At 39.7% G+C, this 27,410-nt stretch overlaps 2 protein-coding genes across 8 annotated transcripts; both read right to left on the bottom strand.

The window, feature by feature from the left end:
- Positions 1 to 41: 41 nt before the first annotated feature.
- LOC134640836 (C5a anaphylatoxin chemotactic receptor 1-like) lies at positions 42 to 26,031 on the bottom strand. 7 transcript variants are annotated; one of them, XM_065471928.1, is made up of 7 exons: positions 25,876 to 26,031; positions 23,529 to 25,048; positions 22,820 to 22,967; positions 20,729 to 20,878; positions 3,243 to 3,269; positions 2,915 to 3,062; positions 42 to 2,783 (listed from the first exon to the last, which is right to left on the bottom strand). In XM_065471928.1, the coding sequence occupies exon 7, from the start codon at positions 2,769 to 2,771 to the stop codon at positions 1,740 to 1,742; it is 1,032 nt and encodes a 343-aa protein (XP_065328000.1). In that variant the 5' UTR covers positions 2,772 to 2,783; positions 2,915 to 3,062; positions 3,243 to 3,269; positions 20,729 to 20,878; positions 22,820 to 22,967; positions 23,529 to 25,048; positions 25,876 to 26,031; the 3' UTR covers positions 42 to 1,739. The 7 variants fall into 7 exon arrangements, with proteins under 7 accessions (XP_065328000.1, XP_063348904.1, XP_063348906.1 ...); XM_063492834.1 differs by lacking the exon at positions 3,243 to 3,269; XM_063492836.1 differs by lacking the exon at positions 3,243 to 3,269 and having other exon boundaries at positions 22,845 to 22,967.
- Positions 12,368 to 14,265, bottom strand: LOC134641645 (C5a anaphylatoxin chemotactic receptor 1-like). The gene has a single exon (XM_063494138.1). It carries the CDS (start codon positions 14,263 to 14,265, stop codon positions 13,243 to 13,245), a length of 1,023 nt encoding a protein of 340 aa, XP_063350208.1. The 3' UTR covers positions 12,368 to 13,242.
- Positions 26,032 to 27,410: the final 1,379 nt, after the last annotated feature.

Here is a 27,410-nt window from a genome sequence, read left to right as displayed (position 1 = left end):
TTTTGTTTATTCTTAAATCAAAAAAGACATAATATGTTAACGAGCAAAATGAAGGTTAATATATTCTTAATATTTCATATAATGCAAAAATTAAGGTTCTGTTTTATATGTTAAAAGTTAGAAAGGCAGAAATCCTGATTGAAAACTTTCAAGAATACATTTCCCCCCCTACGTGATGTTAAGCTCTCTGCTTTAACCTTGTGAAGGACTGGCAATCCACTGTAGGATGAGAGGATGGATGGATGGATTTGCAGCTCATGACCAACTCTCTCTGTTGAGTATAGTATCAAAGTATCTATACAGCCAATAGCGTGTATTGAGCCTTGATATGTAATAGCAAACTATATGTAATGGTAAACAATATTAATAGTTATGTAATGATGGTCAAACCCCAGATTTTACTATTTATCGTAGCTCTTGTCTCTTTGCCTCAAAATACCTCCATCATATAGATAGAAATATAAGTACATATATGTACATTTTTTTACATCAACTTTCAAGATAAACATCACAAACTCAAGCTTTAAAAAGATGATTTTTTTATCAGCTGTTGTTTGAAAGAGACCACCAAGTCATCGTGATGACCAAGAGTTAGAGAGTTACAGAGTTATAGAGTCTGGAGGCCACTGTTACAAATAGCTCTCATTCCATTTAGTGCCTCATGTAATGCACAGCCAGTATCCCCAGGTGATCAGGAGGTGATCACAGGACCTGCTGGGGACGTATGGATGTAAAAGTTCACTAATGTACGCTGGTGCTTGTCTGTGGTCAAAATTTGAATCTTAAAGTGGAGACTGAATTTAATGACGACCCAGTACAGCTGGGTCAGCAACGGTGGGACATAAGAGTACCTGGAAGATTTAGTCAGAAGCCTTGCAGCAGTGTTCAGAACAACCTGGAGTGTTCAGAAGTGAACAATGGATTTTAATAATCCACACATAATGAAATAAATGCATGAAAAACACATTTAGTTCAGAGCGTCACACAATGGGACTTCACTTGTTTCTTAAGCAGACATTTGAGATGAACATTCAAAGTGAAAGCAAAAGTCAAAAACTATTCCAAGATTCCTGATAGATTTTAGATTTAGCAAAATTAAGCAAAGGACCAACCACCTGCTATTAATAGAATCTAAAAACCTATGCAGGATCTATGGCTCTGAAACATACTGGGGCTTAAAAGAGATATATAACTGAAAATCATAACTGTTAATAGCAGTTATAACTGGTATTAATAGTTTTGATTTATTTGAGTTCTACAGCAAATTGAGTGTCAGCCATTTAGAGTGTGTCTCCCTCTTGTGGTCTATGAAAACAGCATGTATACAAGAAGATGTAATCAGCATTTTTCTATAATCACTGCGAAAAAGTAATCAAATTTCTATGTATTTTATTTCTGCTACCAAACTACACTAAAACATGACAAAAAGTCAGAAAATACATCATATACATAATGCTCTGAAGTAATTCTTCTGTGACAGCCAAAAATAGAACTTTCATGAGTTTTGTTGCGTAAGACATGGATTTTTACAGAAACCTTACAGTGTAACTATCAGTTCTGCTTTTGAAATCTTAACATTTGACTTGACTTACCACCCAAATTCACTGGAAAAAAAATCTTCATAACTTGAATGCACTTTTGTGTATTTGTATTCACAGACTTAAATCCAAGCCAAAGTCTTTTGCTAAACTTCATGACAGAAATGTTTATGTTACAGCAGTCCTTCATATGCAAGAAAGTTATATTTTTGTCATTTCTTTGCCACTGCTGGTGCTCTTGGTGTCCACATTAGTGACACTCTTCTTGGTGGTCGGGTCCTCGCTGATGAAGTGGAAGATGTTACGCAGGGAGCGGTTCATGCTTTCTTTGAAGCTTTGACCCAGACACACATAGAGCAGAGGGTTGAGGCAGCTGTTGAAGTAAGCCAGGCAGAGCGCTAGAACGTGTGCCAGGTGAAGTTTGGGACTCACATAAGTACCCCAAGGGGTGGTCAGTATGAGGAAATCCACGATGTGCAGAGGTATCCAGCACAAGAAGAAGCTCAGCACCACAGAGATGACGACCCTCAGTGTTTTCTTGGATCCAGTCCGACTACGTGTCATTCTCCTCTGTGTGTTGCTGAAAACCACCAAGTGACAAACTAGAATAACCAGGAAAGGAATAATGAATCCAATCAGGAAGCGAAAAGCAAAAACAGGCCAGGCACTGTCTACAGTGTACTCCATCCTACACTCTCTCTTCTCGTCACCCGCCTCAATCTGCTTGGCGTACACAAACTGTGGGATACTGCCTATCAGGGCCAGGACCCACACAGCAACACATCCATAAGCACCCTGTTTGGGTCGCCTGTGGTTCTGACACCAGATGGGTCTGATGACCAGCAACAAACGATCCACGCTGATCACAACCAGCTGCAGGATGCTGCAGTACATCACCAGGTAAAACAGGCCTCTGATGAGCATGCAGGCCAGCGGACCAAAGTGCCAGTGGTCGTCGTGCACCAGAGGGACCATAAGCAAGGGGATGGAGAGGCAGCACAGAAGATCAGCCAAAGCGAGGTTGAGGAACCAGAGGGAGGTGACAGAGCGGGACATGCAGAACCCCGTCACCCACACCACCAGAGCATTTCCAGGCACACCCAGCAGGACCACAAGGCTGTACATGACCAGAGCCACAATCTGGATCGGCTTAATCTCAGGAGTCACAGACTCAATGTCAGTAAATGTGTAATTATCATCAGGATATGTGTTATTATAGTCACCGTAATCCATGATTCCTTACAACTGTGAAGTATAAGAAACATTTTCATAACTCACTGAAATAATACAATTCAGTCAAGAAAAAATTATTTATTGACTTTTTAATTAATTTTAGTAGTAACAATGATCAATTTTAGACTTTAGTATTAACTCACCGATGTTCAGCCTCTCGTTATGTTGCTCTGTCACCACTGAGAGGAAGTTGTTGAGCTGGTTTGCTTCTCTGCTTCATACTCTCACCCCACCCCACACAGACACAGTTGCACATGATCTCTGTTGAGAGTCCTCATCGTAGGCGTGAAACTGCAATCACAAAATTGGTCAATCTAAAAAAAATAAAATAGTTTTAATTGCAAAAAATTTATTCACAAGAAATAATTAGGTCACAGGTCACCTGACAGTGAAGTGATGTGACTATTTTGTAATATTTACTTTATTCACCAGACTATAAAAGTGCTGCAAAAATACAAGAACATTACTTGCCAATGTGTTGATTCGTGTGTTTTGCACCTGCAAGTACACACAATGTAGGAAAAGAATATAAAAATATACAAATTAGAATTCTGTTATTTTGAGCTGAGACCTGAAATGAATCTCCCTGGGGTTAAAATACAGATCAACAGATGTGTTTGAAGGATGTGGTCAAAAGATCATGGCGGCACTCTAGCTGCCATTTCAGTGAATGTGGGAAATCCCACAAACATGATAACCTACCACTTATTTGAATGCAAAGAGTAGTTTGCAATAAGAAACTTTTGTGTTCTCAGTGTTATTAATATTGAATTCAATTTGACTGAGTTTGGTGAAAAACATCTACTATCAAACAGATTTAACTTTGTTCTAAAGTTACAAAAAAGAACATTTTCAATTTCATTTCTTTTCACTGGTTGCTTAATATGGGTTATAAAAGAGAGCGAGTCATCAATTTTAATTCCTAAGTACTTGTGCTGACTGAGATACAAGCCCTGAACTGTTGTAATACCTGAAAGGTTCAGTGGTTTAGATTTTGGATTTGAGAACATAATGATCTGTTTAGTTTTGTCAACATTTAAAACGTTTTAAATCACAGTTAATGCTGTACTGCACTGAATGCTGGCTGGTGATGACAGAGAACCTGATTAGGTGTGGGTGTAGAGGAGTATATGAACATGTCATCAGCATAAAACTTAAACTTTGCTGTAGTGATATTATGATTATTCATATATAAAATAAATAACAGTGGCCCTAGAACAGAATCCAGGGGCACTCCTTTGTTTCATTAAGGAAGCTAGAAGTGATTCCTTCTACCTGTACACACTGAGACCAGCCTAATAAATAATTTTTAATCGATCCAACTGCTTTTTATCTTTTCAGACAACCCTGCATTGACAAGTCTTTGGCTTAAGCATTTATGATCAAATGTCTTGGCTTGATTGATGATAAAAAAAGGCTGCATAGTGTTGCTTGTTATCCACTGAAACAATGAAATCAGATCCCTAGCTTTAAACAAAGGGAGAACAAAAAGCAGAGGTCCATAGTGTGGGAATTTGATTTGCATCAAAAGAAATATTTTTTTAAAGTAACTAAAAAATCAAAAGGAAAGGCTATAAGTTGCCTTGGCCTCTTGATTTTCCAAACATTTGAGGGATTTATGCACATCTGATACTATCACTGGCTTAAAACTAAAAATTAGTGTCTGGGCACTGAGTAAGTAGAGAATGCTGCAGAGAAGTGCTAATAAGACATATTTAAAGTTTCAAAGAGTCTACCAGACATTTAAAAATACTTAATAAGCAACCAAGCATATTAACCTTGTCATAAATGTAACAATGTGACAATACTTGAGGCAAACTCTGTGCCAGATTTATAACCAGATAAGGACCTTCCAAAATTTAAAGTGGTTATTGAAAATACTTCTGTAGGAAAAATGATCAGCTTTGAAACAAAAAATATATGTTCAGAGAAATATTTCATGTCAAACACTGAAGCAGCTGTATATTTATTTAGAACATTTGCAATAATTAGATCAATTAAATTTTTTTTTTTGGGGGGGGGGGGGGGGGGGGGGGGGATTTGAATTAGGTCTGGTGGGACTCTAAACAATCTGAAAGAGATTTAGATTTAGATCTACAATAATACAATAATTCAACTGAAATAGGATGTAGCCAGTTCAAATTCAGGTTTTATAAGAACTGTTTCCTTAAATTCAATTTAATTAAAAGTGTCATTAAAGAGAGTAGCACTTTACTAATGGCTAGATTTGTTCTATAGCAACCAAAAAATGTGATGTAGAGTGTTTTGGACACCTCAAGATCAAATTCCAAAAACTCAGATTATGTACTCACTGAATCCGAGAGCAGCACATTTACATGACACTTGTTTTTGGTAAAAATTGCAATGCCCCACCACTTTTATAGGTCTATAACAGGTTGATCAGACCTTTATATATTATACCAATTGATACCTAGAACCTTATTTGTAACAGATTTGTATAACCAGGCTTATCTGCATTCGTAGAATGTAAAATTTAAACAATTCCTAATTAATCAGTAGCTCAAAATTTTACGTTAAACCTGATGTTTTAGGCACCAGTCACCATTTTACTTGCTTCTCTCTTTCACTTCCACATGAACAAAAGTGCCTCATTCTTAATAAAGCAAACTTCCTTTCCTAGTTTTGTAAATATACCTATTAGGATCCCTGGCTTTGAACCCAGTTCTTCAGTTTTGTGGGTTTTTGATTTGTTTCTAGATTTATAATGTGATTATGCTTTAGCTCTTCATTGCCTAGTCCTTTGGTGTTTAGTATTTTCCCATGTGCTTCCAAGCTTATTTATTTATGTTTCTAGTTCTTAGTTCCCTGGTCTAGTTAATTCCACTTTCGTTTCCAGTCTGTCTTGGTCTCATGTCTCTCTGTCTCCTTCCTATAGCGTCTCCTGTAGTCAGTCAGTCTTGATCTTTGTGTTAGTTTACCTAGTCTGTGTCTAGTTTATGGTTTCATTCCAAGTTCGTAATCTGTTTATATTTAAATTTTTCTTCTTAGTTTGTAATATGTAGTTATCTTCGTCTGTGGCCCTGATCACGTGTCTGTGTTTGTTTACTCTTCAAGTTTGTAAAAGTTGAGTCTGGGTCTCTGTCTCTGTGTTTGTTTCTGATCTTATTTTGATAGTCTCTTGTGCCATGTGCTTTGTGTTTGGCTTTGCTTCCTTGGCTCATTCGTCAGAATTAGTTCGCCTGTGTTCCCAGGTATGTGCCAACGCTCCGTTTACCTCCTGTGTGTATTTAAGCCCCTAGTTTTCATCTGTTCTTTGTTGTGATCGGTGTGTCCTGTCAATTTGGAGTTTTGTAGTTAGAATTGCCAAGTATCTGCCTAGTTTAAGTTCTTTGTATTCAGTGTCCCTTACGTCCAGAAATAAAACTTCCTTTGATTTCAGTTAAATGGCTGAGTCCTGCATTTGAGGTCCACAACTGCCCACGACAATTATGGACTTCAACATCACTTCTCCACAACTGTCCATGTCTAAGGGATAGCAAAAATGTGAATAAATGTATCCACTGAAACCTTGTTAAGAAACAAAATCAAAAATTACATTAGCTTAACTGCATTTTATTTGATTATAAATCAACTCTAATGACTGTGAAAGCGTGTTTCACACCTCTCCTCCAAATAACAAATTCTCTGAACTGCCAAATCAGCCCAAGCCCTTAAAACCTCCTTTTATCATCATTATCTTTAAAGAACTTGTGAAGGTATGCAGGAGGTGGATTTTTGGAGGATCTCTTCATTTTACATGGTTTAAGAGCACGTTCATTCTCTTTGTTTATCTAGATGTATTTTCTAATTTTATAGCTATCTTGTGAATAATGGATTTAGCAATATTTTAAGATATTTTAGTAATAATTGTTATTTAATTGTTATTTTTTGGAGTGTATGTCAGGAGTTTGTGTATGATTATGTGTCAGGCCAGCTAAAATGGCTTAATTCTGCCTTTGTTAATATTTTAACAAAAAACCTCAACACCTGAAAATGAATGCAGTCCTGCATTTGTAGGACAAAAGAGTTTATTCTTAAACTCCTAGCAATAATTTGACAGTAACATTACATGGTAGCCTACTCCGAAGCTACAGCACAGTTAAAGTGTTTTTGGTGGTATCTAGCTCTTGTAATAAAAAGCCTCTATTGCTGCCTCCCTTTGTGCCATGCTTCACAGTGCCTCTCAAAAGTGAACTGCAACCTTGTGGTAACTGCTGCCATTAAGACCCCGTAGTTAGTCAGCATCTTTCACTTCCACTACTGAGAAATCAGTTTCTCAATGCTGGAAGAAAAGAGAAAAACAGTTGTCCATAAACAAGAAGGAGAAAAATAGCTTTGGTATGATTTCCCATTTTAGCCTGGTGACATCACCAAGATTTAAAAAAAAAAAATCAGGAAATGAAACACAAAGGCAACAAAAAGTTCCAAAACAGTTAAAATAAGACTATCTCACATTGCATAATATAGCAATATCAGGAAGCTGGCTTTGTGAAAATGTGTTTTTGCTCAACATTCTCACAGCACTGAGTGCTCAGAAGTAATGCCATTTGAAGGGTGGAGCACTGCTGGGTGGAAGTGAAGGAGGTCATCTCTGAACTCAACTGAATAAAGGTCAGCAGAAAAAGAATACGTTGAAAAACACCCAAATACTTTTTGCAATACAAAATATAGTAAGACAATAAGACCCTAGTACGGAGAAACATCTCTTTATCTCAGTCGGTGATCCCCACATGCTTCAAGGAGTCCATCATTGTTCCTGTCCCAAAGAAACCCCACCCTGCTTCTCTCAATCACTATCGCCCTGTAGCCCTCACCTCAGTAGTGATGAAGTGCTTTGAACGCCTGGTCAGAGACTTCATCATTTCCTCACTACCAGACACACTGAACCCACTACAGTTCGCTTACCGTCCAAATCGTTCCACAGACGATGCCATCTCTCATTTCCTCCACACATCACTTACTCACTTGGACACTAGAAGGGGGAATTATGTTAAAATGCTCTTCATCGACTACAGCTCTGCATTTAATACTATAATTCCCTCCACACTCACCACCAAACTGGAGCACCTGGGACTCAGCTCACCTATGTGTCAGTGGATCTCCAACTTCCTAACTGGCAGACCACAGGCAGTAAGGATGGGCGGACATGTCTCAGCCTCCATCACTCTCAGCACTGGAGCCCCCTGCTGTACTCTTTGTACACATATGACTGTGTGGCCACTACCAGCTCCACCACTATCATTAAGTTTGCTGACGACACCGTCGTGGTGGGCCTGATCTCTGACAACAACGAGACGGCCTACCTGAAGGAGGTTAGGAATCTGGAGAACTGGTGCCAGAGGAACAACCTCCTTCTAAACGTCAGTAAGACAAAGGAGTTGATGGTGGACTTCAGCACTAAGCAGGAGAGGAACTACCGGACCCCTGTCATCAACGAGTGCCCAGTGGAGAGAGTGGACAGCTTCAAATACCTCGGAGTTCACATCACGCAGGACCTGTCATGGTCCTGTCACATCAACACCGTGGTGAAAAAGGCCCGACAGCGTCTCTACCACCTCAGACACTTGAGAGACTTCCAACTGCCCTCCAAGGTGCTCAGGAACTTTTACTCGTGCACCATAGAGAGCATCCTGACGGGAAACATCTCAACCTGGTTCGGGAACAGCACCATGCAGGACAGACAAGCTCTAAAGAGGGTTGTGCGATCAGCTGAGCGCACCATCCGCTCCGAGCTCCCTGACCTGCACTCAATCTACAGCAGGCGGTGCTGGACCAAGGCCAGGAAGATCGTGAAGGACCTCAGCCATCCCAACAACGGACTGTTCTCTCTGTTGAGGTCAGGAAAGCGATTCCGCTCCCTGAAGACCAACACAGAGAGACTGAGGAGGAGCTTCTTTCCGCAGGCGATACGGTCTCTCAATCACACCACCACATAGTACTGACCCACATATATGGTCTTTACACACACACTGGACATTCTGGACATTGTTTACACAAATTCGATTACATGCGTGGTCATCTAATCGAATCACTTTATCACTTAAATCACTTTAAGCATATTTGCACTGCACAAGACACTTACAAATGTGGATTGCACAACCCTGAACGTTATATTTCTTAATTTCCACTTAATACTTGTACAGCTGCTGTTATTGTATATGTGTATATATATATATATATATATATATATATTTATATTTCTTCATACATTCTTATATATTTCTATATTGTGTATTTTGTTGTACAGTTATTTTATTTTTCAACTTTAATTTATATATTTTATCTTATTCTTTCCCAGTTAAATTTACCCTTCATTCTAATTTGTTGTTGTACAGTTATTTCATTTTTAACTTTAATTTTTATATTTTATTTTATTCCTTCCTAGTTAAATTTACCCTTTTTAATTTTCATATTTATTTCCTATACTATTCATAGTCTTTTTTTCTTTAGGTCAGGAGCAGTTGTCTAAGCATTTCACTGCATATCATACTGTGTATGACTGTGTATCTGACAAATAAAATTTGAATTTGATTTGAAAAAGAAAAGTAGTAGTATTGTGGTTGAGGAGGTTGTGGGTGCTTGCATTATGACTACACTAAGTCTTCAGGGCAACAAAGTTGAAACCCTATTAGAGCCACTGACCGAGATCTCTCAGCATCACTGAGCTGCTTCCTGTTATTCACATTCTCTTTTCACACATTACTATTCTAATAAATAAATAAAGCCAGCATTTTAACATTATAACAATGATCGAGTCTGCTATAGCTGAAGGTTTCCCAGTTGATCTTCTTAATTTAGTGTTAGCATGCAGGTTAATGGATGACGGTGATGGGAATGTTTTGCAAATGTCATAAATGAATCAAAGTATTCATCAAGTTAAAGAAAACTTCAAGCATAACTGTACCCCATGCAACAGTCTCATGGCCGTTTTCTCAGATCCTGTCAATGAGTCGTTACAGCCATAGCATTACTTAATGTATGATAAATTTCTGTTTTTGTCAGCTTTACTGGGAGGCAAAACAGGACTTAAGCGCAGGGTTCCTCCAATACAGTGAATTTATTTACAATGAAAATGTGCAACAACTACAATCTCGCCACAACAGGCTTGTCCACAGATGCTTGAGCTGGGAGAAATGAAAAGTGTTATGAATCTTCATATTAAAGAGCAAGAATAGATGAGCAAACAAAGGGTTAATCATTGATTGAATCGTGAAAGAGCCAGTATAATTAGATGCACGTTTCTTAGATTCAGTTCGCAGTGGGATATTTTCTGCTGATAACTATACTCTGACCTGTTTGATAAGGTGGAGCTGAGATCCTGTGACAGTCGGCAAGGCGTTTATTCTGTCCCTCGATTTGGAGCAGAGTGGCACGGGTGGACCTCCATACATGGCGGCAATTGTGAAGGTGATGCTTGATAGAGGCAACATAGTGCTCACCCTCTATCACTGGCAGGAATGGAGATTGTATTCCTTGCTCAGGTACCAATGGACACAGACCAGTGGCTGAAGAAGTCAGATTATGGGCATACTTTATTTAGGAACGAGTGGAAAACGTGAGTGAACAAGAAATCCTCAATGCATAATGGGAAGCCCCGAAAAACCTAATTCTGTTGCAATGTAAATAAGCGTTAGGGGGATCTCCCTCGCCTCACGCCCAACTGGTCATGGCAGTTGGCTGCCCCTCACTGAGCCTGGTTCTGCCAGGTTTCTTCCTGTTAAAAGGGAGTTTTTCCTTCCCACTGTTATCAAGTGATTGCTCATAGGGGGCCGTCATACTAAATATCACATTTTCATAAATCTAGGGTATCAACATAATGGTAAAACATTCTTAATAGTATAAACCAGTATAGCTGAGCATCACAAATTTTCACAAATCAAATCAATAAAGCAAAGCAACCTAAGTGGCCAGACCAACACACTCATCAAGAAATTCAGTGACTGAACATAACAATTCCCACAAAGCAAGAATTTATTGCAAGCCTGTTGTATTACACCGCATTAGTTTTATCTTGGTGTACCTAATAGACTGGTAGAGCAGATTCTAAAAGCATCCTGTCAGAATTCATTTATCACGCATGTTAGCTCGTGTTTTTGGTTACCAAAGTAAATGAACTATACTGTCCACATTTAATTACATTTATTTAGTCTACAGTGTAATTGAGCTCAGTTGTCTTTCAGTTGTTGATGACAGGTCAATTTCCTCCTGCCAGACTAAACCTTAACATGTTCCCAACTGTAAGACACAGTGCTACAGCAGATCTCATATTCATGACAAATATTAGAGTCAATGTAAAACTAAGAAATGTAACAATGATTCAGATAAGGGAAATGTTTCATTACAAACAGTGAAATGTTTCTCCTTTGAACAACCTTTTGAGTGTTAATGTTCAAGTTAACAAATGTTACTGTGCTATAACTAGTCAATACATGTGTTGTACTTGTTCTCAATGTTAGAGGACAATATGATGTCACACAGTCTTCCAGTCTATATTCAAGTTTTTAAATATGTTTCAATGATTGTTGAAGCTGTTTTAACTGAAAATCCTCCCAAGACAGATCTTTTTCTTCTAATTTTGTGTTTCTGATATGGTAAATGGTAAATGGCCTGTATTTATATAGCGCTTTAATAGTCCCTAAGGACCCCAAAGCGCTTTACATATCCAGTCATTCACCCATTCACACACACACACTGGTGATGGCAAGCTACGTTGTAGCCACAGCCACCCTGGGGCGCACTGACAGAGGCGAGGCTGCCGGATACTGGCGCCACCGGGCCCTCTGGCCACCACCAGTAGGCAACGGGTGAAGTGTCTTACCCAGGGACACAACGACCGAGACTGTCCGAGCCGGGGCTCGAACCGGTAACCTTCCGATTACAAGGCGAACGCCCAACTCTTGAACCACGATCGCCCATATATCTAGAATAGAATAGAACAGAATAGAATAGACTTTGTCAATGTGCAATACAATACTGCACAATAGTACAAATCCAATATCACATCCACAAGTCCAATAACAGTTACTTTTATTGATGTTGACATGGCAATATGTTTCATATTTAATCTTTTCAGTCTATATATTCTCAGAACAACCCTTTCATGGCCTGGTGAGTCTCTTTTAATTGCATTTCTTGCCCAACCAAAAGTTTGTTTTGTTGTCCTTAACACTTATTAGTTAATACATTATTTTTAAATCACTCTAATGATCTAAGTCTTTTATTTGCAACCTCACTTAAATTTAATCCAAGCTATAAATTAAAAAAACAAATACAGTTTTGTATTGCTAATAGAACAGCAGGTGTGCAGACAGTATATACAGTAATTCAATAGAAAATGTTATGTTGTTCATACATTTTTTAAAACTATTCGTTGAATGGGGTTTCCATTTTAAACATTATTTCAGGATATTGGTCGCACAATCTTCATTCATGTTTTTATAAGTTTGACAAAAAATGATAAAAACATCTCTTAAGCAATGACATTTATCCACCACACACCAGGTTTCATATATTAGTTAAATCTAATCATGGATAAAAACCCCATAGATTGACTTTTATACATACATTGTACAGGGTCAAAGTAGGTGGTTCCACAAAGTAAATTTAACCTGGAAGTGTATTAAGTTATACCAGGAAGAAAAAAAAACTGTGTGTATATATTAACTTCACATATTGCTAAATGCCTGACAGGTCCCCAGAACAGTTTTTCTAGCACAGTCTGCGAACTCTTTGTCTGATCATTTGACAACACTGTTTAGGTCTTTTCCACAACTTTTTTCAGCTGCTTGCTTTAGAGGTCACCGGAGCAGAGGTCTACCACCATCTCACCATATTCCAAGCATCCGCTTCTGTCACACAAGCCCTCTTGTTCTCCTTTATGATATCCATGAATCTGCTTCTCTTCCTGCCAGGCACTCCACATTCCACATCCTTTGTCCAGTATATCCACTGTCCCTCCTCTGCACATGTCCAGACCATTTCAGTCTTGCCTCTACTCCAGTCTCATAGTCACAACATACAACCATCAGAATATCTTTCCAAGGGTAACAGGCCTGAAATATAAAAGATCCTCAAGAGGGAACCCAAGTAGGCTTTGAAAGGGGAAAGAGTTAAGCAACTGAGCATCAGAAGAGTGTTTCGCCCTCTTGTGGTTTATGAAAAGAACACTTACACAACTGGACGTTACTGCATTGTTTTGTAATTATTTGAAATACTCCTGCAGTTTAAACCTTAAAACATTCTTGGAAACAAATTTACTTACCACCCAACTTGACCAGAAAAAAAAAATCTTATTGACTCAAAAAGTAAAGGCAGAGTATTTGCATCCACAGACCTTTTTTACTTACACACACCAAGTGATTTATTTTACTGTCAAATATAAGGGCTCATATCCAAGCCAAGGTCAGCAGAAATTACTTATTCTTTTGCGAAACGATTATTCTATTGCAAAAGTATTACAGTCAGTCCACATTCATATTTTTGTCATCTCGTTGCCATTGCTGGTGCTCTTGGTGTCCACATTAGTGACACTCTTCTTGGTAGTCGGATCCTCGCCGATAAAGTGGAAGATGTTACGCAGGGAGAGGTTCATGCGGTCTTTGAAGCTTTGACCCAGACACACATAGAGCAGAGGGTTGAGGCAGCTGTTGAAGTAAGCCAGGCAGAGCGCTATAACATGTGCCAGGTGAAGTTTGGGGCTCGCAGAGGAAACCCGAGGGGTGGTCAGCATGAGGAAATCCACAATGTGCAGTGGTAGCCAACACAAGAAGAAGCTCAGCACCACAGAGATGACGACCCTCAGTGTTTTCTTGGATCCAGTCTGACTACGTGTCATTCTCCTCTGTGTCTTGCTGAAGACCACCAAGTGACAAACTAGAATAACCAGGAAAGGAATAATGAATCCAATCAGGAAGCGAAAAGCAGAGACAGGCCAGGTGTACTCCATCCTACACTCTCTCTTCTCGTCACCCGCCTCAATCTGCTTGGCGTACACAAACTGTGGGATACTGCCTATCAGGGCCAGGACCCACACAGCAACACATCCATAAGCACCCTGTTTGAGTCGCCTGTGGTTCTGACACCAGATGGGTCTGATGACCAGCAACAAACGATCCACGCTGATCACAACCAGCTGCAGGATGCTGCAGTACATCACCAGGTAAAACAGGCCTCTGATGAGCATGCAGGCCAGCGGACCAAAGTGCCAGTGGTCGTCGTGCACCAGAGGGACCATAAGCAAGGGGATAGAGAGGCAGCACAGAAGATCAGCCAGAGCGAGGTTGAGGAACCAGAGGGAGGTGACAGAGCGGGACATGCAGAACCCCGTCACCCACACCACCAGAGCATTTCCAGGCACACCCAGGAGGGCCACAAGGCTGTACATGACCAGAGCCACTATCTGGATCGGCTTAATCTCAGGAGTCACAGACTCAATAATGTCAGGAAATGTGTAATTATCATCAGGATATGTGTTATTATAGTCACCGTAATCCATGATTCCTTACAAGTGCAAAATACAGGATATAGGTTAGTGTCTTAAAACAGATTTTTTTTATCTTAAACATTTTCTTTTTTTTCATCAAAATTTAAAATGCGACTTTAGTATTAACTCACCGATTGTTTAGCCCCTGCTTGTGTAGCTCTGCCACTACTAAGAGGAAGTTGTAGAGTGTTAGAGCTGGTCTGCTTCATAATCTCACCCCACCCCATGCAGACACAATTGCACAAGATTCCTGCTCGAGCATGTGTGGAAGAATGGCTGTTAACTGCAGATCACTGTCTGACATGCAGAGCAGAAGAATTTGATTCTAAGGTTCACCAGGTTAAGGATCTCCATGCTGCTCTGACACTCTTAAAAATGTTACTAGAAAGCTGCAGAGGCTGCATTTCATATCAGTTCCACAGCAGTTGATTTAATTGACTGGGTTATTCTACAAAGGAAGAGGAACTTTTAGTGAAATCAGCTGGATAGTCTTACATTGAAATGCTAACCCACGACCTCTGAAACTTTTTAAGAACGCATTTGCCCGTTCTATTTGATGGGTGGTTTTCCTTCTAATCACATCATCTTGTATACTTGGTTGTCCTAAGGTTTTATTCCCTTTTGATCTTTATTACAAGGTTTGGTTTACAGTAGCTGCTAACTGCAGGTTAACACTTTGCAATTTAAGTGACAAAAACATTAGTGTCCGTTGTGCGTGGGAAGAAAACTTCTTTTTACAGCGAAAAAAACCCCCCTAAACTTCCAAGCAAGCACCGAGTGCGCTACCACATAATGGGAAATTCACAGAGAAACTCGCGGATTCTTCCACTGACCGCTGCAACACACCTGCACCAGGGCACACCTCCGCCTACCCCACTCCTGCTTTACAGGTGAAAATAGAGCAACAGGACCGCTAGTCTTTGATTTTGTTTATTTTCTGCTGTGTTTCACTTGCATCTATTTGAAAGAGTGAGTGTAAACACAAAAAAATATTTTATTTTATGTGCTGGAATGTGCAGAAAATAGGTTTAAATGTTAAACAAATTTCTTCCAGTCAGAGAATGTTGCATATAATTTAATTTTTGCTTGATGCATAAAGTTAAAAGTTTAAAACTAATAAAACAAGTTTTAAAAAGAGACTTTTCCATTTGATTACATTTTATATGATGGATTATGCAGAGAAAGTAGAATTGGGCTTAAAGATCTATTTCTTTATTACCTATTCAGGTTATAAATCGTGTTTTTAAAAAGTAACTAAGTAACTAAGTAATTAATTACTTTTGAAAATAAGTAATCAGTAAAGTAACGAGATTACTTTTAGGGGAAGTAATCAGTAATTAGTTACTGATTACTTTTTCCAACTAACTTGACCAACACTTGTCATCATATAATTACTTTAAGGCAATGACTTATAAAAAAGTCAGTGAGTTCACACAAACTCGCTCCGCCAAATAGTGATGGGATTTCCGGCTCTTTTTAGAGAACCGGCTCTTTCGGCTCGGCTCACTAAAAAGAGCCGGCTCTTTCGGCTCCGAACCGGCTCTTCAGGTTGTTTTGTTGCTTTAATTAATTTATTATTAACAATAATATAAAATTATGCACAAAAGGAATTACTAATGTAAAAAAAAAAAAGTGGTTTTATTTATATATGTTTATATATAAATATATGCGGTGGCCCCCAGAGACAAAGCATGTACAAACTCCAAAACACATTTCTAGCGTTAACTGAACTTCTAAAACAGAAGCTACCTAGATCACTTAAATTACACAAACCATACACATATGCTTTCAATTGTGTATGGTTTGTGTATTTATACACAAGCACTCATATATATTCAAATAATTAAAAAAAAAAATGTTCATTTACCTGTTACTACCACACACCTAATCCGGTCATTGGTACTTGCTGGCTTGTGTAGCCACTAGGTAACAAAAGCTCAACACTGCACCTAGCATTCTGGAGCATTTCTGTTGTGTTTTGTACGTGTTTTGGAGTTTTTACGTGCTTCTGAGTTTTTATATGTTTTCAGAGGTGGGTCGAGTATCCAAAAAATGTACTCAAGTAGGAGTATCATTACTTTAAAATATTATTACTCAAGTAAAAGTAAAAAGTAGTCGTCAAAAAAGTTACTCGAGTAAGAGTAAAAAAGTACTTGGTGAAAAGGCTACTCAAGTACTGAGTAAATAGCGAGTAACTGTTTGAAATGTCCAATTTATTTTATAAATAAATGCTATCAGACAATCAAAAATAAATAAATATAAAAATTTTAGTATTTTCAAAAGGAATATATGTAAAAAGATCCACAAAATAAGGCACAACAATTCTAATTTCAAGATTTCAGTTTTTCACAACGTAAAGCTTTTTCAAGCAAAACCCACAGTAAATATATTTGCATTTACAACAGCCTCAGAGAAAACATTAGAACGAGGCAGCTTGAACATAACAGACTACAGCTGATGCGCTAGAATGTCATACTAGGGGTGGTTTTTTTAAATACAAGGAGGGATTAAGTAAATCAGAAACAAATGACACAGAGATGCAACAGGTATAATCAGGAAAAGTTTATTCCCAAGGCGGACAGCAGGAATTAAAAAAAAATACAAAACAAAACATCTATGATAAAATTCCACAGGAATAGGCATTCTAACAAAACTTAGTTTGTATTCTAAAATACCCTGAAGTATAGACAGTGGATTAACACAATGTAATATGTAAAAATGTAAAAACTACACTCACAAATAAACACTGAAATCAGAGTAAAACTAATTATAAAAGACAAATACAAATTCCCACTATGTGGATGTACATATGTGTATGGCTCACTTTACCATAAATTGTTTCTTCAGTCAGTGAAATGGTGCTTCAGCTTCAGCAGCAGTTGGCTCTCAAGGTTCTTGCTGTGAAGCTGCGACCGTTTAGCAGTGACCAGGAGTCCTGCGTGACTAAAAAGTCTCTCACAGGCTGCAGATGCAGGAAGAGCTGTATTGACTTTGATCGACAGCTTCTTGATCTGAGGAAAGCCATGCAATACATCCACACCTCCAGTGATTGGACAGTGAAAGGTATCTCTCCAGCTCCTCTGCTTCTGGCTTTCCTGACCCCATTGATCCATCATCTTCGTCGGTTAGGCTGCTGTTTGTGCTGGTCTCATCCAGCTCTGTGTCTAGGTGATGTCTGATGAAGTGGAGACCTGTGGAAAGATGTAAGGTTTTCAAAAGAATTAGGTCTGGTCATTATAGTGCTGTATACACTGCCAAGCTGCAGATGTTTGTTTGGAGGAAGCCTCCAAAAGATGGCCATACACGGTGCGATTTGGCCCATTTTGAGCGGATTTTTCAGTCGCGCAACCGTTTTGGGGATCGGCCGTGTTTTGCCTTAATCGTGTGTGCATCGTGTAGTATACATGGGGTAAGGATAAGCAGTTAACACCTCACGACCAGCTCCCAATCATCAATCTTATGGTCGCATGATAATCAAACCAGTTTGAAATCCTGTCGCCTCTCACACTGCGCAGCACAAACACAGAAATGAAAGAAAAGGTGGATCGGCACGGCAGTGCAGCGTGTGATCTGGACACAAGAGATGGAGGCACAACTTGTAGGATGAAGCAAGCTCATCCGAGTACGTAAGCGTAGAGCTGCCACCCAGGCAAAAGAAAAATAGAGCTATATCACGTTATAACGTAAACAGTTTATTGTTCTAACAATATACCTTTCACGTTTGAACAATATAATATTTATATTGTACGAATGTGATAATTATGTATATTGCAATAACGTGATATTATATTGTTCAAACATGAAAGGTATATTGTAAAAACATTAAAAGTATATTGTTAGAACAATAAACCTTTCATGTTATAACGTGACATAGCTCTATTTTTCTTTTGCCCCGGTGGCAGCTCTACGCTTCCGTATCCGAGGCTTTTCAATGTGGCCTCACAAAATTATCACCACTACAACAACCACGAAGAGTTGGATGGACATTGCTGCTCAATCACAGCTGCCTGGTCAATGTTTTTCATTAGTAATTTAGCAAAGTTGATGGTGTGTGTGTCTGTGTGAGTGAAAGAGAGAGGGAGAGCGAGGGACAGATTTTGTATGATAAGCTTCATGTTATGGACGCACAGTTTGAGCACTCAGGTCGCATCAGAGCATCAGGCTGTATAGTGTGAGACCCTGCATCGTGACCTATGAACTTCTAACCTCTGCGATTTAATTGTAGTTTGAGCAGGAGCGGAATAACGTGACTGAAAAAACTCGCACAGTGTTTGCCCAGCTTAATGCAGACTGTTTAAACTAAACAAGCTGCTGTTTCATATAATAAACCCTGTCAGCCGCAGTATTGCCTTCTGTTTAACAGTTAAAGCAGTAGAGACAAGCTGTTTGCATGTTCGTGGAACTCTAGCGTCATTAACCAGGCTAGCTGTTAGCTTGTAGCTCACGCTAGCTAACCAGCCAGCAGTTAAAAAGACAGCTGAAGCTGCACAAAACACCCAAAAACTTATCTCACTACAACGTAGCGCCGGAAATATGACTCGCAGCTCAAGCTCGACACAGCTGCTGTAACATAAGACTGACATCCAGCTAACCACAGCTAAAAATATATTTAGAGAAAACTTACCGTTTCATCAGGTTACGAGCTGACTTGTTTCACGCTGAAAAGTTGGTTTGTTTTGGCTCTCCCTGAAGACACCGACACTGCAGACATAGCTGTTCTTTTGTGCTGCTTTTAAGCGAAGCATTCTTTGTATGTGAGGCCAAAGGTGTTCATCCTCTTCAGCTCTGGCGTAGACTCTGCAATCATATTTCTTCTTTCCGTGTGTCCGCTACTTTGAAACGCTTGGGCCGCTCTGCCCGCCATGGTTTCAAACTGGTCATGTGACTGTATGGCCACGTCTCATTGGTAAAAAAGTTACCGGAAACTCCACTGGCGGCATGTTATCTAATGTGTTAAACTAATTTTTTTTTTTAAAGTAACGAGTCGAATTTTGCAAATGTAGCGGAGTAAAAGTACCGTTTCTTCTTCATAAATGTACTCAAGTAAAAGTAAAAAGTATCGTGCAAAAAAGGTACTTAAAAAGTACATTTTTTTCAAAAACTTACTCAAGTAAATGTAACGGAGTAAATGTAGCTCGTTACTACCCACCTCTGTATGTTTTGGAGTTTGGACGTGCTTCGGGATTTGTACGTGATTCGGAGTTTGTACGTGCTTCGGAGTTTTTAGGTGTTTTGGAGTCTATATATTCACTCACTGTATATAAAAAGACATACATAGAGCAGAGGGTTGAGGCAGCTGTTGAAGTAAGCCAGGCAGAGCGCTAGAACGTGTGCCAGGTGAAGTTTGAGGCTCGCAGACCTGAGGGGTGGTCAGCATGAGGAAATCCACAGTGTGCAGAGGTATCCAGCACAAGAAGAAGCTCAGCACCACAGCAATGACGACCCTCAGGGTTGTCTTGGACCAGGTCCAACTACGTGTCATTCTCCTCTGTGTCTTGCTGAAGACCACCAAGTGACAAACTAGAATAACCAGGAAAGGAATAATGAATCCAATCAGGAAGCGAAAAGCAAAAACAGGCCAGGCACTGTCTACAGTGTACTCCATCCTACACTCTCTCTTCTCGTCACCCACCTCAATCTCCTTGGCGTACACAAACTGTGGGATACTGCCTATCAGGGCCAGGACCCACACAGCAACACATCCATAAGAACCTGTTTTGGGCAACAAACGATCCAACGAGCTCCAGGATGCTGCAGTTTAAATATGTTTATATTGTCCATTCTGTAAAATAGTCAGATGTCTATTCATATTAATGTACAGAATTCACCTGCTTGCTGCTACTACTGCACATTCACCCAATGTATATACTATATATATACCCCCCCCCCCCTTTTTTTGCACATGTTGAGGAGCGTGTCAGGATACATTTCACTGTGTGTTATACTTGTATAACTATGCACGTGACAAATAAAGAACCTTGAACCTTGAACCTGAACCTGAACCAGTACATCGCCAGGTAAAACAGGCCTCTGATGAGCATGCAGGCCAGCGGACCGAAGTGCCAGTGGTTGTAGGGGATCAGAGGGCTCATAAGCAAGAAGATGGAGAGGCAGCACAGATCAGCCAGAGCGAGGTTGAGGAACCAGACGGAAGTGCAGAACCCCATCACCCACACCACCAGAGCATTTCCAGGCACACCCAGCAGGACCACAAGGCTGTACATGACCAGAGCCACCATCTGTATCAGCTGAATCTCAGAAGTCACAGACTCAATAATTGCTGGAAATGTGTAATAACCGTCACTGTAATCTATGATTCCTTAAAACTCTAAAGTATAAGGTATAGTTTAGTGTCTTGAGACAGATTTTTCATCGAAAACATTTTCCCAACTCACTAAAATCCCCCAGTTTATTTAAGAAGAGCTAATTCTTTTTTTTCATCTAAATTTAAAATGCAGCTTTAGTATTAACTCACCAACTGTTCAGTCCCTGTTTGTTCTGTCACCACTAAAAAGAAGTTGTAGAGTTGGTCTGCTTTTGTGCTTCATACTCTCACCCCACACCGACATGGCTGCACAAGGTTCCTGCTGAGAGCACAAGTCTTCTGCATGTGAGTGGAATGTTGCTGCAATAACAAAATTAGTGAATGTGAAAATGCAATTTTAAATTGCAAAATGTACGTGTAATTTCACAGGAACTAAACAGGGTATTGCAGCGAAAAGAAATAAGCCGGCCCTGAAGATTCTGTAGCATGAATTTTATCCACCAATTTACTGGCAGTGCTAGAAATTATTTTGCCTCCTTTCAGTTAGCACTGCATTGATTCATCAAGTAATTTGATTTAAAAAAAAAAAAAAAAAAAAATCTTAAGCTATAGCTTAACATGGAGCTGACGTCTGTCTACACAGGTGAAGAACAAGGGGGTGAAGCCATGAACGACACAGGGAGCTCAGTTGGAGTAAAAGAAAACGTTTTCCTAGCATCCAAAAAAGCAGCAACTGTGAAATGTGTCACTAGGAAGCTACACAGGCTGCACTTCATATCACCACCACAGCAGTTGATTTAATTGTTTGGGTTATCCTACAAAGGAAGAGGAACCTACGACCTCTACAGCTTTTTCAGAACGCATTTGCTCGTTCTATTTGATGTGTAGTTTTCCTTCTAATTTCATCATCTTGTTTACTTGGTTGTCCTAAGGTTTTATTCCCGTTTGAGCTTTATTACAAGTTTGGAGCAGTAGCTGCTAACTGCAGGTTAACACTTCATTATAGAATTATTAAAATAAACTGTTGCACGTTTGCCCCATATCTGATGAAGTTGGGTGTTTACAGAAAAAAAAAAAAAGAAATTTGAGAACTGCAAGTTGTCTTTGTTTACTGCAAATAAATCAGATCAGAAGATTCCAAGTACAAAATATTTTAACTTTTCTAAATTGAATGTAAATGTTATTCATACTGAAATCTACAATAGACTGGCACACTAAATTTAAATTGCTTAGTTACCAACTAGGGGTGCAACGATACTCGTATCGATATTGAACCGTTCGATACAGTGCTTTCGGTTCGGTACACATGTGTATCGAACAATACAAAATTTTTAATTTATTTTATCAACTTTTCTTCTGACGATGCTGTCTGTGTTGAGAGCTCAGTGGATCTGCGTTCGACTACTCCGCCTAGGCTGCACTGTCGAGCGCAGATCCACTGAGCGCAGCGCAAGCTAGCAAGACAGAAGCTAAGCTCGTTGCAACATAGCAAATTGAACCTCCCCCACCCTCATTCAGACCTGGCCTTTGGAACTATTTTGGTCTTCATGTGAAGTATGACCCTGAAGGTAAGCGCGTCATGGACAAAAGTAAAACAGTATGTCGGATGTGCCACGCAATGCTCAATTACATGGGTGGGAACTACTAGCGCAGTTCGCTCCTTAACGTGTTGACGTCGTCCAGCCCCACGCACGGGGCGATCCGCGGTAGCTTGTTAACGGAGATTTGCCGTGTTGTGGCGTTAACGTCATTTCAGATTAACGCTGACAGCACTAGTGGGAACACAATGAATATGACTGCACATTTACTCCGACATCATCCTAGTGCAAAGACAAGTGGAAGCAGACAAAAACAACAAGCACGCATGCTACAAACTTTACCCGAGTCATTTAGACAGCCGTTAGCACATGATTCTCCTTATGAGGACCTGATATGTTTAATATGCTGCTGAGAATATAGCCCAGAAGAAGCATATAGTATAGCTTTTATTTTGGAAAGAGCCATTTCTCTGTAATAAACTCTCTTTTCCAAAGATGAGTGATTTCTCCATGAGATATTTATTTTTTTATTACTTTGTCGTTTCAGCAACATTAAATTTAAAAACTGTACTTTTGAGTTAAAATATATATTTATAATTTTAATAAATGACAAATTAAAAAAAGCATGAACATTTTTTTGTATCGAAAAAATATCGAACCGTGACACCAAAGTATCGAACCGAACCGTGAATTTTGTGTATCATTGCACCCCTATTACCAACCCATGTTTATAACAGAGCCAGTAAAATGAAATGAATCATACCTGGGATTCTGTGTGCACTCCATACCTCCATCACATTTGTGATATCTATCCTGATGGAGGGCTGCCTCTGCCAATTGTAGCTGTATTCTGCCAGCCTTTCCTGGATGAACGGTGCCAAGTAAAACTCCTTCCCACAATCAATTCTTACCTGATCCCACAGACAGAAGATAAAACACAGACAAACATAAAGCAGCACCTTTAAACACAAGAAGTATCCAAGCCATCCCTAAAGTAACCATAAAACATTTAGTTAAACCTAGACTGGGTAATAACAGTATGAACATAAGTTCATACAACTAGCACGAGTCAGGTCCCTCATAAATAATGATGTTGCCTTTAACTGGCATAGTGGAATGACTGACAATGGTCCTGCTAAAATCATCAAAAGCCATAACATAGGTCACTCCAAACATAACAAGTTTCTCATTTGGATCCAAATGGAGCTTATGACCCATGTACTCTGCATTGTAGGGTGTGGGGTTCAGATTTCAGACACCTTACAATGAAACAATCAAATGATTAAAAACTCAGCAATATCAATGGACAAATGAACACAAGATATTGGGGGGGGGGGGGGACCTTGTTATTTTGGAGTGCTCCACATACTGACTTACAAGGGTTTCAGCAGAGAAGCTGACAGTCGCTCCAAAATAAAACTACCTAACAATATATTAGCTTATAGAGAAGTGCGTTGGTAAAATAGCTTTACACTTCCTGACTCCATCCGTCAGGAAGTCAGTGATCCATCAGCCGATGGGTTCAGGCACATTCATCTGGGAAAGCTTGCTTTGGAGAAGGTCTGGAAGGATGGTGTTGAAGGCAGAGCTGAAGTCCACAAACAGGATCCTGGCGTAGATTCCCAGGGAGTCCAGATGCTGCAGGATGAAGTGTAGAGCCATGTTGATAGCATCGTCTACAGACCTGGATCTGTATGCAAACTGCAGGGGGTCCAGGAGGCGGGCCGTGAGGGCCTTGAGATAGTAGAGAACCAGGCACTCAAAAATGTTAATCACCAACAGAAATTATACCACAGTTCTTATAAAGCCTTTAAAATCAAAACACCAGCAGTGTTGGCAATGTTGTTCACTTACACTGTATATAAAATGTTGACTTTGGCTACATAAATTTTTTACTGTATTATAAACATTTTCTACCATGAACAGTAAAGTATTTTGGGTTGAAAAAAAATTAGCCTTTCCTCCCGGGTCCCTTTTTGTCATTGTTAGTGTGCTCAGAGATCAGGCCCAGCATCTACCTGGTTATGTGCAAGGAGCTGGAGGTGATAACTCAAAAACAACCAGCGTCTCAGGCCCTGGATGGGTGGACGGACGGAGCAGCTTGTATGCTGCAACATCAGTGGAAGTGAGCTTCACTGACTCATCAACTTGTCTCAGAATTTCCAAAGTTTCACAGCCTCCTCCAGAGTAAAACAGATGTCACATATTTAACTGACAAATATCTGTAACTGATTTTATAACCATCACTCTCCTCTATTTACTAATTTCTCTTCAAGTTCAGTTTTTAGGAGATGTCAGAGGTTTTCCATCAAATAAAACCGGTCTGGTACTGTAACCAATATGTCAGCTTATCAAAGAATAACAGCTGAAACAGTATCTTTAACAACAGAGGACTAGTTGGGGTTTGACAGCAATTTATCACCTGTGTCCAATCTCTCATATGGTTTTATGTACTGAAGCATGTATATTCTTGACAGCTTCAGAACATCATCATCATCAATTTTCTCGCATCCACCATGCATTTGAAATCTAAAGAAAATTTAACTCAACAACAACAAAACTTCCCACTGAACGAGTATGGTGAAGTCTAAATTTCTGTCCCCTTTAACTTATGATCAGAACTAATATGGAAATAAATGTTACTATCTGTTGCAACACTTCCACTCATGTTGTAGTTCAACTCATTTGTGCCTAACCCTGGGACATGTGCATATGTCCCTTAAGGTATTGAGTCCTGTCTCACTCCAAGAACTACAATGTCCAAAACAGATTGCAAGCAAATGTCTCTAAATAGTGCTTGAAGGAAAATTATAGAAGCTGGCCAGCGAACAAAAATGAAGTGCATGCACATAGAGCTCTAAATTAAATGTGTCTGAGTACTTATCCAAAAACTCAACGATCCAGCAGAAATTGTAGCAGCTGAGGCTCGCTCTTCTCAGGGGCACTGGCAGGACAAGGTCCGTCTTGAAAGCCTGAAAGTAACGTCTACTCACTAGAAAGAAGGATCGATAACAGTGACGTTAAGGATATCACGTGTACAATTTCACACTGGGCTCACTAAAGCTTGCTTTGCCAAAGCTACGGGTCATTTGAGCTCGTTCACGATAAGCAACAGTACCACGTGAACGAGCTCGGTCTTAACTCGGTAAGGTATGTTTAATGCACAAAATAAATAAATTAAGATAAATAGAAATCAAATTAAACATATCTTACCGAGTTAAAGGATACCACAACCCTCTTAAAGTAGTGCTAACCACATCGAAACAGTATCAAGCAAACTCGTTTGGCAAAGTCCGTTTAGCATCGTCGCTAATTATCATGCTAACAAGCATATCCGGGATTAGAGAACCAATGGTTCTTAACACCGCTTTATATCATACCGTCATGACATAACAACATACAGAAATTGAATAAGCATAAAAAAAATCTTACCTAGCAGGGGCATGGAGGGGCAATGGTGAATTGTGACTAATGGCTATGATGCCGAAAGATGTCAGTAAGTTCACAGAAGCTCGCTCTGCCAAAGCTACAAGGTATGCATGCTCATACCTCCTCCCGCCCAAGTTGGCTACCAAGTTGACTGTCGTGAAAAAGTCGTGAGCCAACGACGTCATAATACTTAAAGGCAATTGTCGTGTATAACGTGGATGTAACCGTACAGTGCACATCGGACATCAAACAACAAATTAACACTTGGATACAGCACCATATCGTAAAGCCCTCCATTATTAATTTAGCTAATGTGCTAGCTAAATCGGTTTCCGACAATCTTACTTTTCTGAATAAAAACACAAAGCATTTCCCTTCAATAACTCTTACCAGGGCTGGATGCTGGCCGAATGGGTGAGAGTGAGACAGTGGGGCCGCAACCTCGAAAACGAATACACCCCTTTTCCCGGTTGTCATTCAACGATAACAGCCCATTGAATGTAGAAAACATGGACGACGCGACAGCTCCCCAAAAATGAAGCCAAAACGTCTCTATCGCCCCCTGGTGTCTGGCTGCAGTATAGGTCATAGACCCCGCCTCCATGTTAGCGGATGGGACTGGGGTCAGACTAAAATAAATTTATTCTCCTCAGATAATTTTTTTCCAAAGATTCTTTCTTTCGTTATCAATAGTTCTCATCACGCTGATTGATGTCCAAGGGGTCTCCTCTCCCATAAGTTTGATTCTAATTGCTACCGCGGTGATGTTAAATTGGGGTGAAACGTCATCACAGCAGCTTTGACTGGCAGCTGCAGTCACGGAGAAACTTGCGTATCTCTGTTCGGGAATAGCAGATAGAGCGTAGGCTCTGAGAGGAGGGCCAGCGTTTACGTTACGAAAACACGACCGAGTGTTTTAACCTGACAGCCTGAGGTGTTCTTCAGTAAACTGGACTACCCGACTGAAGGACCCGAGGCCCCGCTGCACTTTTTCGGTAAGTTAAACGTGTTTGTAAGCTAATCCGTAACTACCGTCCTTAGCTAGCTCCTGAGACCTAGCTAGCTAAAATAAGCACTCGGCTGTCAGGGTTCGTTTAGCTAATCTGTGAAGGTTGAATGAATTTACCCTGACTAAAGAAATCAAGCGAAACGCCCCAGGCTACTCAGTCACTAATTATTGTTACTGTACTTTTATTACAAGTATTATACTTCAGAAAACAACAGGCTGCACCCTGCTGCAGCTCCTGTGCAGAGGTGAATATTAAATATGTGCAAACAGCAGCATGTTTTCAGTCTCTTGCCACATCTGTAAAGACAGTAACATTTTTTTTTTTTAAAAAGCTACTTCAGTAACTCCTCATTAATCAGGAACTATGGATTAAAGTACTGTAGTGTACTGTAATACTGAAAAAAGAGAAGAATGCAAGAGAAAAACTTCAGATCCTGAGTGTGTGAGGACAGAAGAATCAGCTTCATTTCAATTTTGAGGGATAAAATTTATATTTGAGTTTGATGGTTCTGTTCTCTTTGTGATTACAGGAGCTGCCCTCAGATTCAGACCTCAGCACCACCCAGTGACAGCAGACAGATCATCCAACATGTTCATATGTTAACTGCAAAATGAACTGATGAAAACAGTACAAAGGTTAAAGTACCACATGTGCTGTCAGTGAAAGCTGCAGCTGTTTTATTGATAAAGTTAAAGACAAAAAACAAAAGGATTAAATCACTCATGTAACTGGGTCACTATATATCAGCATTAACAGGACCTCAGTTTGGTGTTTCACAAAGCTGCTGATCTCAGACCTGCACAGCTTCCGTTTTAAACACTTGATGTACTCAGCTGCATGAAGAGCATATGAGATTTTCTCTAACACAATTAAATAAAACCTGATGAAGGTCAAAGGTCGTCACTTGTATGTTGA

This window comes from Pelmatolapia mariae, linkage group LG14, assembly GCF_036321145.2.
Source record: "Pelmatolapia mariae isolate MD_Pm_ZW linkage group LG14, Pm_UMD_F_2, whole genome shotgun sequence".
Classification (NCBI taxonomy): domain Eukaryota; kingdom Metazoa; phylum Chordata; class Actinopteri; order Cichliformes; family Cichlidae; genus Pelmatolapia; species Pelmatolapia mariae.
The sequence above is the reverse complement of the archived record's forward strand: the minus strand, read 5'-3'. Positions and strand labels throughout refer to the sequence as shown.